Source organism: Leptinotarsa decemlineata, unplaced genomic scaffold (genome assembly GCF_025532065.1).
Source record: "Leptinotarsa decemlineata unplaced genomic scaffold, Ldec_3_MD MMD2_P_RNA_scaffold_1, whole genome shotgun sequence".
Lineage (NCBI taxonomy): Eukaryota > Metazoa > Arthropoda > Insecta > Coleoptera > Chrysomelidae > Leptinotarsa > Leptinotarsa decemlineata.
This window is the reverse complement of record NW_027412523.1, coordinates 1,930,947-1,942,635: the sequence shown is the minus strand read 5'-3', so window position 1 is coordinate 1,942,635 and position 11,689 is coordinate 1,930,947. Positions and strand designations below refer to the sequence as shown.

Genomic DNA, 11,689 nt, shown 5'->3' with positions numbered 1-11,689 from the left:
ATTGAAATGCGAACACTGATAGAGTAGTATTTCAAAAGTTAGGATTTGGCTCAATTTCATAAAATTCCTGTATTCTTCAGCACTTTATTATTTATTTTGTAAAAACATATTTTATATTCCATAATTTCGATATCCGTCAATTTTAATTTTCCAATATGCGAAACATGAGACAGCTACCAGAAATTTAAGGTTAAAATTCATAATTGCAATATGAACTTGCTTTACTGTGAAATATGTAGTTTTCACAGTTTATTAAAATGTGAAAACAACTGGTAGTTCTCTCTCTCTATGTGTTAATGGCTTTTGCTTCCATTGAGGCACTGGTAGTTCTTTTCGTGGCATTTATGCCTAGCGGTAGGTCATCCTACACAAGGCCATTTTTCCGAAAGAAGAATTTTGTGTTTTATGATTAAGAATGCTAAATAATGTACAATGTATATTTTATCACGTAGGTACATAAATGTTGTTTTTACTCATTCAAAATTAGTAAAATCAATTCCAACTGCAACTGTTTCATATATTTACAGTGTTCTCAACATTACTGAAAAATATATCTTCTAAGTAAACAGCTTTTCGTAAACACAGACTTTTCAAAACATGAACGTGAACAAAATCTTCATGTTCTGAGTTGAAAACTTCTAAAATAGGCAAATGTTCGTATAATATTCAACGACAGGTATTTACACAATAAGTAAAACGAGAGAAACATTTATTATTCGGAATTGACGAAAATTATTATTATTTTGTTAAATACCAATCTCAATTCAAACAAAAAAAATTCATACCTGACGTAAGTACAGACACACCTACTAGAGAAAGGACGGAGAACTGTTAGACTCGAACAGTAAACACGCTTTTTATTGCATCAGAATTATGAAACTATGCACTTTGGAATAGTGACGTAGTAGGGGGCTCGTTCACCGACCAGACCAATTGAAATACAAGGATAAGGTAGGCGAGGCAATGAAAAAGTTATTGGTTGACACTGTCTTATTCTGAGAACCGAGAACAACAACAAGCTTCGAATTCAGTTGTATAAATAACTGATAAACGCTTATCTTTGATGGTGTTATTCAAAAGCTTACTAGAGTTTTTAAAGAATAAAGTAACCGTATTAAATATACCTACCAAGTGTCATCATGAAACAACAATCACTTTCGAAAATGTAAACTGGCCAAATATTTCGATTCAGGATATTAAAGTTACGGAGTACAAACATTTTTACTTCAGTTTTATATAGACTTCATCTCCGTCACTGAGCCAAATTTTCCACCGAAGGATATATATTTCAATTCTAATTGAAAAAAACTTTTCGAAATAATTATCAGAAGCAGGTTAGATTTCCATTTCGACAAAAAACGAAATCGAAAGAAATATATCGATCTAAGAGACAACAAGACGTCTAATTTAGAGCCCATAGTTAACAGTGTTCCGCAAGGATCTGTGCTAGGACCTCTCCTACTCATAATTTGTATTAATATCCTTTTCTTCCAAGTTCTGGCCCATAAATGTGTCGTTTATGCCGATGTCCAGATAAAAATTGCAAACATTTAATGGAATCGCAAAACTTGCCGATAGCCAAGCTGAAAAATGGTTAAACGACAATCTTCTTAAACTCAATATCGAAAATAAACGCAGAGGTTAATATTCTCTTCCACTAACGTTTATTAATTTTATTGGCAAGCATAAGGTAGATATAATGGTTCTATCCGAAACCAAACTTCGACAGGAGCATAGACTCAAACTCAGGGGTTTTATCCTAGTCAGGAAAGATCGGGCTCAGGATGCTAGCGGGAGTGTGGCTGTTCTGATCACTACGGGTAGACAGCGCAGCGGTATAGAGCATGCCGGCAGGACGCTCTGGGAATGCTCCCTAGACGATAATTTTAATATCGACTTTCCGGAGGAACCAAAATTTCACCCCTTCAACGGAGGCACGTCTACCACGATATATGGGCGCACTAAAAGTACTGTCAGAAATAAACTCAGATCATTGTCTGGTCTTGTTTGAACACTGAAAGGGTGAGGACAGCCTTCGATTACAAGGCCACCAATTGAACAGATAACACACAAACGGAAACATTACAAAAGACAGAATAGACGATGAAACCTCCCTCTTTGTTCGAAACATACACATTTCCAGGTATTTATCCACCAGGACGCTGGTGGTAAAAGAGGGAAAGGTTATCCATCCGCCTCATGTCGAGAAACTCATCAGGATGAAGAACCGGGCCAGGAAGCACTGGCAGAATACACGGGACTCCAGGTGCAAGAAGACGATGCCCCGAATTGCAGTTGAGGTCAAAGCTCCTCATATTGAAGGGTTCACCAATAGGAGGTGGAACGATAAACTTTCCAACCTCAATGTACAGGACAATTCTTTGTGGAGGATGACTAAGGTCCTGAATGACAGGTTCCAGGAAATCTCCACCGTGGAGAAGGATAATTTAAAGGGCATGACATACCAGGAGAAAGTGGAATGCTCAACCAAGATTTATCTGACGAACAAAAGACCATACGAGACGACGCAGAAAGACAGACGGACGGATTCGATATCGGTCGAGGAGGATGAAGTCGCTCGACTGCTAACGAACCCCGACAAACTGACATAAATAAAAAGACTCCCGAAGAACAAAGCCCCTGGTCTGGACAAGGTCGATGCAGTTCTACTCAAGAATCTGCCGCGTAAGGCCTTGGTTCAGTTTATACACGTAATAAATGCAATCATAAAATGGCAACACAATCTGGCTTGTATGAAAAAAAACGGTGATGGTGCCTATATCAAAAGCGGGCAAAAGTCGTACGTATCTGAACAGCTACAGGCCTATCTCACTCCTGAGCGCGGTCGCCAAGACTGTTGATAAAATTGACCTCAAAAGATTCATTCTCCTTGAGGAAGGGATGGAAATTATCCCGGAGGAACAATTCGGGTTCAAAAATAAAGAGGGAACACCAACTCCCAGATGGTCCTCATTGTCCACGAGATGAAGGAGTCCTTCCACAAGATGAATAATACAGTCATGGTGCTGTTGGACATGGAGAAAGCATTCAACAAGGTTTGGATAGATGAATTGATCACCAAGCTGTTGGTGATAGGCATGCCACCACACATGGCAGATCCAGATTCACCTGGATAGGAACATCATTCCGTATCTGGAGAGGAATAGGATATCCCTCAACAGGTACAAGGCAAAACTCGTGAAATTTAGAAAGAAAGTCACTAATGTGAAGATCTTCGAAATACTACGAGTGGGTGACAAAAGGGTGAAGGAGCAGGAGTCCGCGAGATAACTGGTAGTAATACTGGACAGGCGAATGAATGTAAATAAACATATGAGCCTGGCTATACCGAGGACGGGTCCAGCGGTTAAGAGAACCTACACTCAGACAGCTAGAAACTCTAAATATTATCATGGAGAATAAGTTACCGAAAAGACCAGCAATAATATAGGCAGCTCAGTGTTTTGCAGCCTCAAGAAGACTCCATTTTAGAGACTCGAAAGGATGAAGAACAAGGTACTCTGTATCATCGCCAATTGTGACAGATACACTCGAATTAGAGAGTTACTGAAACTAGCATTACGGATCACATCCGCAGGCTCTCGATCGTGAATACGGCGCACTACCGCTCAATTGAACTGTTTGATTCCAGATTCTATGGAAAAGTTCAGACTAGATTAAAAAGGCAGTGAAATAATGAAGCTTGGAAGTTCCAAAATCATTCAAGTGACAAATCAAGCCTGATCTTGTATTGACCTGTGAACCGATAATCATTTTCAATTTAAATCAATTTGATAATTTATCTGACGATTAGTTTATAAAAAACATTTTTATCTGATAAATTGGAACAAAGTACCTCCGAAAAAATAAAAAATGGAATATATTGAGAAATGCAATTTGAGAGATTTGGATATCAATCCAATGGAACGAGCTTAAAATACCTGGCAAAGGAAAGTTTTGGCTTTCTACTTTTCCATCTTCATAGAAAAAATATGGGAATCTTCCAAAGGAAGTAAGCAGAATTTTCAAAATAAAGTGTTTACAAAGATGTGGAGATTAGAGGATTCCATCACATATTTCAAAAGGATCTTCAGATTGTTGATCTATCATAGATATTTCTGAGGATGTGTGCGAGAATCATATTTCAGAAAAATCGTTCGTTGAACAACCCCTAAAGTAAAAAAGGTCCGAAATTGTCTCACTCATTAATTTGTTGTACAAGAAATACTGTATATTATAGTCTATAGTCTATATTTATGATATCCTGTAGCAAACAGGTTATCTTATAGGAGTTGTAGGTAGGTATACCCCAAGGTTTATCCCTAACTAGGTTCTATTCCAAAAAATGAGAAAATGGGGACACACAATAAATAGAAAAGCATAACAAAAAAATATACTATAATTAAGTGAATATAAGTTGTACGTGAATACGTAAGTATCCGGAGAAAAAATGTTGTTTTTTCGGCCTAATCAACCAGAATAATTCACTGAAAACTTCAATACTATCATTGATATATTTCAATTATTCATTTCACTTGAGTTAAATCAGTACAGATCTCATGTAAATATAAAATCTCATATACAATTCTACACACAATATTAAAATGAATACTGACAATGCATTTTTCACGATTGCATTGTTTAATGAAACAGCTTTTCATTTACTTTATTTTACAATTCACTGAAGATGAAACACTCACCAATGTTCGAGAAACTGCAATAATTTTGTTCAAGATCTCTGTTGAGGGTTGCTGACTGCCTCGCCGTGACTTTCTGCTCTGCTCGATTTCACGAAGGACGTTTTGAGGTCAAACGAGTCAAAGTGGTTAAATTCTTTTTTGTCAACACTGGCGGACGTGCCACTCTCTTTCTCTGTTTCAATAGTGTGTTAGTAGAGAGAGTGATGAAATTTAGTAGTTGAAAATTTCCAGGAAAGAACTGTCAAATACATTATACAGTTTATGCTCTTATGACACATGTTCATAGAATCCAGATTACTAAGATTTGCGTAATATTGAGAAAGAGGCCACCTATCTTTGATTAACAGTAGTTATATTTACATGTTCATCTTTATATATAGAAGTCTATATACAAAGTGTTCATCAACTGGAATTTTTCCACCTTTAGCAACTAAGCTACTCAAACATAGATGGCGCGTAGCGAATATTTCATTATAATTGCTGAAAGATGGCACTAAAAGTAGAAACTAAATCAATATTAGTGTCTTAAGATATTTTTGTGTTTTGCTGAATATGGGTTGTAAGGATACCAAATTTTAGATGTGAATCAAATTGAAATTCGAAGATATACTGAGGAGAACCCACATAACGTGAAAGATTTTCCAAAGATATCCACTTATTGTCCACCATATTTGATCGGTGACTTGACAATCTATTTTAGTTTCATCTAAGTAGGTACTTCAGTTTCAAGATAATACCTATTACCTACTTGTTTCGAAATCTATAAGACATTGCTGGATACTTTTGCTGAAAATGCTAAACTGATTTATCTTTGTGCGTGTTTGTGTGCAAAGTATATGGGGACAACATGTCAATTATTTCAATTTTTAATTGATCTATGTTTATTTAATCTGAAGATGGTTCTGGACGGATCGTGCATAATTGAGAATGAAATGAAAATCGAAAGAGGAGTTAATAGTTTACAACAGAACTACCAAAAGGAACTCAATATTAATCAGAATAAAAACTAAATGTTAACCATCAGCTGTCGCCCCCATAAGAACAATTAACCTCAAAAGTCGAAACGGGGTAAGGATCATCAACGATGTGCGATTCATAGTTCTAGAGTTGGGAACGAAGTTTGACCTTTGAGATGGATTTGTTAGATATGAAATTGTTGTTCGTCGTCACCTGGATTTAATATTAATTGTGTACCCCTTTGGATTTCAGTATTGGAGTCGTAAAAGTACACGCTTGAAAGGTCATAGTTGATGTCTTATAATTTGGTCTGGCATATTGAAAAATTACTTCGCTTTGAAAATATTTCAGTTCTATATAGAGGGTATCACATCACACCTATAAGTATATTGACACCATCGGACAATTGAAAGATCTTTTTTGTAAGAAAATATTTTCTCTGTTCTTACTGAGGATTGTTCTTTGAGGTAAAGATGGCAAATATGACAAATTCGAGAACAATTCAGAAGAGTGTAACTCCCTCTTCCTTTCAATCGTTATACCACCAAAAGAGTTTAATGCAGTGATATCAGTTTCATGACGATAACATTCGATTCTTTATAATTTGAAAATCAATTCATAATGAACCATCTGTATACAGCAGTTCTGGCTTACTCGTAATAGTCGTAATCATCCAGTACCGTTTACTGAGCTATGTTCGCAGTGTTCAAATAGTTTACTCATTAGATATTTTTTCAGTGAGTAGTAAATCGCCGAGTACAGACCTGCAGTACTTACTTCATCGACTTTTAACGTACGAACATTATCCACAATTATCACGTTATCATTTTTCTGCATAGTCTCGAGTCTCCCTTTCAGGTCTACAAAACACTCCATTTTCATGAGCTGGCAGTTGTACCAAAATAACTGTGCATGGTTAGTGAACTGGTATGCTCAAAACTGTACCTAACCTAACAAAATGGCATTCAATCGCGACGGTAAGATCACTTTAAATTTGATAGTATCACTGATGAAATGAAATTTATTAAAATTAGCGACGCTCCAAATTTGGTTTTGTTCTTGAATGACATTTACTTGCCATTGCTTTAATACAATCTCTTATTAGTAGTAATTTTTATACACTCACAATACCTACCCACAGGAAGTTTCGTAACCTCGTTATAAATATGTAAAAATAACACATTTTTTTCATACAGTGTAGATGATATAATGTGTAATGTAAGGAAATGTCACCAACAGTCACTGTTTGAAAGAGAGAGAACTCAGAACTCAAATGTGACGTTTGTTCGAAATTGTACGTTTTGAGACTATCCAACCATAGACAAAGGTTATTCCTCGAATAATCAAATATTAATATTTTTGTTTGTACACAATTGAAGGCCTAATATTATTTCAGCTGTATTCTATAATTGCGTTATAGCACCAAAATAAATAATATAAGTATTTTGTATTTATTGAACACTTCACATTCCATAGGCGTCGGTAAATTGTTTTTTGGAAGGGATGTAGATATTATTGATGACACTGAATTTTCCAAACGATATATATTTAAAACTTAGACTCGTCTGAAAAATCATGTTCGAATGTAGACACCTGTGAAAGTTCTATTTTCAAATTTTTTTTTGTATTGATGACCAAATGGCAAGTATAGACATCTGACATTTATGTAATGATTCAGCATAACATATGTAAATAACACTTCATTATGATAATTTCCCTTGAAAGCTTACATATGAGTAAGAGCATGCCTGAAGAAGCCATTAAATAGTGAAACACTACCGCGGATTTGTAAAATGTTCAGTGAAAAATTCATAATGAAGTGTTTTTTGAGTATATTATATTTATCTAGTGTGAGTTCTAGACAGTACTAGAAAATATGGAATTTATTAATTACCTTTGAGGTGGCGTGGCATTTGGAGTAAAGGCATTGAGGACCTTCTGAAAGTATGAATTTTTTTTTCGGAAGAAATGTGGTTATCAAAATGAGGGCAGAATTTTCAGTTATTATAATAGTGCGGTTCTGTATTGCTGTTACAAATAAATCTCAGTCCTCTATACAATTCTCATTATATAACTTTATATTATATTATCTATCTAAGATAAATAGTACTCATCTACTAATCAGTGAACTCAATAAGTGCCTCTACTTTTCACATTATACAAAGATTAGGTTTTTTCTCGAAATGGGCGCATAGTGTCAAGTTCAAATGTATAATTTTTGAGTCATGCATTCAGTTACTCACAAGTTTTCCTAACTCTTATATGAAGTACAAATAACTTCTTAATATCGATGGTTTTATCAATAAAACATTTTTGTTTGCTCACTCTACGCCCAATATAATTCACTTTTTAGGAAAAAAAAAATTTTTAAAACCAACCTCCGTCATCATCAAAAGTTCATCTTTAGGTGCATATGTCTTAAAACTAACTTAGCCACAACACAAACAGTGTTTCCACATATCAGGACTGTAACAGTCTTCTAAACTCGCGTTTAACAACCAACTTGGCTTTACCTCGAGTTGACTTTATACTGTATACTATGCGACTCTCAATTCTCATATAAGATACGGAATTTTACGGTTACAAGTGATAATAATAATTTTCAGAACATCAACATCTACGATACAACCCTCTGAAAGCAGAATGGATTCTGGTATCCCCCCACAGATCTCTTCGTCCATGGAGCGGGCAAGTGGAAACACCATCCGTAGAAATCGTACCACAATTCGACCCCACAAACCCTTTATGTCCAGGAGTCACAAGAGCCTCCGGAAAAGTGACTCCAAACTACGAGTCCACATACGTGTTCACGAACGACTTTCCTGCTCTTCTGGAAGAAGGACCGGAACCAGAAGAAAGTAGCGATCCCTTGTTTCAAACCAATTCTGCCAAAGGAACTTGCAGGGTGATTTGCTATCACCCACATTCAAATGTGTACCTCACCGACCTATCGGTTAAAGAAGTTGTGGCGGTTATCGAGGAATGGATCAATCAGCTGAGCGATCTAGGAAATAAGTACAATTGGGTTCAAATTTTCGAAAACAGAGGAGCCATGATGGGCTGCTCAAACCCCCATCCACATTGCCAAATTTGGGCTTCAACGTTCCTACCGAACGAAGCAAGGATCAAAGATGTGAACTTGAGGGAGTACTACGAGAAGTACAAGCGACCTATGCTGATGGATTATGTCGAGAGGGAACTGGAGAAGAAAGAAAGGATCGTGTACCAAAACGACGAGTGGTTAGTAGTGGTGCCTTACTGGGCGGTGTGGCCCTTCGAAACGATGGTTCTGCCGAAACGACAAATGGTGCGGTTTTCAGAAGCAGATGCTAAGCAGAAGGAAGCACTCGCTGTAACTCTACAAGTCGTGGTGGCCAAGTATGACAACTTGTTCAAATGTAATTTCCCTTATTCGATGGGGTGGCACGGAGCCCCTACGGGGGAACATTTGAATGAGTGTAGTCCCCACTGGACGTTTCACGGCATGTATTTTCCTCCTCTACTGAGATCCGCAACCATTAAGAAATTCATGGTAGGGTACGAACTGCTGGCACAAGCGCAAAGGGATTTGACTGCAGAAAAAGCCGCAGCCTTGTTGAGAGACCAGCCTGAAAAGAGATTCGCCTGATGTGTGCACAATTTTTCATTCTGGATATTCATAGCATATTTAATATACCCCTTTAATTCGGTCTTAGTACAATATTTGCCCTGAGAATTATATGTTTTGAAACAATAGTCTTTCATTTTATCAACTGGGTAAATCTATTTTTTATTTGGATGAAACATGGGACAATGAGGGTCATTCCGTTTCGCAAGACCAGAATATCAAAAACCTGTCTGTCTCTCAGTACAGCCACACTTTTCTACTTCTTGAAAATGGCTGCAAAGTCGAAGACGAAACGTCTAACAATACAAAACTGAGCGGGGGTCAACAAGAAATTCAGGTGTTCAAATTTCTAACAGCAGAAACCTTTCTATTTGTATACTTATCTGGTAACGAAGACTTTATCCATCTTCATCATCAAACCTACAATCAGTTTGATATTATCAGTGCCAATAATAATAATAATAATATCTGTTTAACAAAATCTGTTTTAAAATCTGTTTTTCCGTTAATCAGCTATCGCCCCCATACGAACGACAACTCTCAGAAGTTGAGAAACTTGTGCCAGCTAAGGACTAACGAGGTCTTACCTTCTAACGTGTGATTCCTATTAAATTGATATATATCAAAAGACGAATTATAACTAAAATTTATAATGTTTTGATTTGAATAGGTTGGATAAAGAAAATGGATAGTTTTTAAAACGTCAACAGATGATATTTATTTTTTTATGAAAAATTTTTAGAATTCAAGTAACTGACAAATACATTTTTTTTCAATTTATCAAATGCAGTACTTTTTGCCCGTTCTATATTAGTATTTATTTTCAAATTTAATATTCTGATTATTTTATAGATCCGTAGAAGTTAAAAATCCTAAATGAAAAACTATTTCGAATATACTTGTCCTTCTCAAAATAAAATAAAATTAGTTTTCACGATATTTCAATTATCTTCGTATTATACAGAATATATCATTGGAAAATTTATATTAATACTCCCAGTCATTAATCCCAGCCTATTAATATTATATTCAACGCAATATGATGAACAGCGTCGGCCGCCTCTTTTGAAGTTCTTTATCGCAAGTCACTATTTTAATGGCTTCTTAGGGGCGTCTTCTAGGGAGATAGCGGGTAGAAATTATTGAACTATTGAAGAATCTAAACGTCAAAGAACAGCAATATTAGTCGGTGAAGATATTGATTTACTTTTGATTTTAATTGGGCGTACACTATCTCTTGAACAAGAAATTTTGTTTCAAAAAGTTTGCAAAGCAAATGTGAAAACGGAAATATACTCCTCTAAGAGTTTCAACAAATATTCAAGTTCTAAAAAACACATTTTGTTCCTTCACGCTTTAAGCGGCTGTGATACAACTTCTGCGCTCTTTAAAAAAGGAAAAAAAACGTTTTTAACATTCGAGAAACTATCTAATTTGGATGAACTTGCCGCAGAATTTGAAGAAGAAAACTGCCCGGTTCAAAAATTATTTGATAGTGGATTGCAAACTTTATTAGCTGTTTATAATGATCCAATATCTGTAGATACTTTCGATCATCTTCGTTATGCACAATATGTCATGCTAACAAAGCTCAATAAACCTGTGCAGTTATTAAATATCCCACCAACAAGTGAAGCAGCTCACCAACATTTGAATCGTGTTTATTACCAAGTTCAACTGATGTGGATGCAGGAAAGCGGGGTTACAATGCTCTTTAGCTTGTAGCCAGTGTAATGGGCAAGCTTGTCTCAATGCTGTACCATATGAGACCGATGTTAACGAAGATAGGTCCTTTGATCCTGAAATCATGGAAGAATTGGAAACGAATCTGGGTGAAGATGATAACGCCCTTGAATTTTTACAGCTGCGAGAAGACGACGACGATGAAGAAGAAAAAAACTGAAATTAAAACTTATTATTCTTTTAATTATTTTATCTGTTTTTTTTTTAATTTTGATATTCACAAATGTATCAAATGAGATTTTTCAATAAAAATATGATTTAAAATGTTATTTCTTTTCTATTCATTTTTATTTATTAAAGAATAATTACTGAAGATTAGATTTAAATTATAATGTAATATATATTTTTCCCTCTACAAATTTATAATTACACGGGCAGGTTAGTGTTATTAAATAAATTGATACTTAATTGAAAATAAATAATTAATGAAAAACATATTTAAATATAATGTATTTATTAATAAAAAATGAAAATTATTTATAGGTAATTATATAATATATAATATATATTAAATATTAACACATTCAATATATTAAACAAAACCATACACATTCCTAGAGAAGATCTAACACAAAGGAGAGTACCTGATGCAGAACAAATACAGGCAAATTTACCTCCAGTTCAGTTTGAAGGGTGCCTAAAAGATGACAGTACTACCAACTGTCGAAAGCGCTCGCAGATA

General features: G+C 35.4%; 1 protein-coding gene across 1 annotated transcript; it reads left to right on the top strand.

The window, feature by feature from the left end:
- Positions 1–6,280: 6,280 nt before the first annotated feature.
- Galt (Galactose-1-phosphate uridylyltransferase) lies at positions 6,281–9,392 on the top strand. Its single transcript, XM_023164093.2, has 2 exons — positions 6,281–6,634; positions 8,264–9,392. Exons 1-2 carry the CDS (start codon positions 6,616–6,618, stop codon positions 9,283–9,285), a joined length of 1,041 nt encoding a protein of 346 aa, XP_023019861.2. The 5' UTR covers positions 6,281–6,615; the 3' UTR covers positions 9,286–9,392.
- Positions 9,393–11,689: the final 2,297 nt, after the last annotated feature.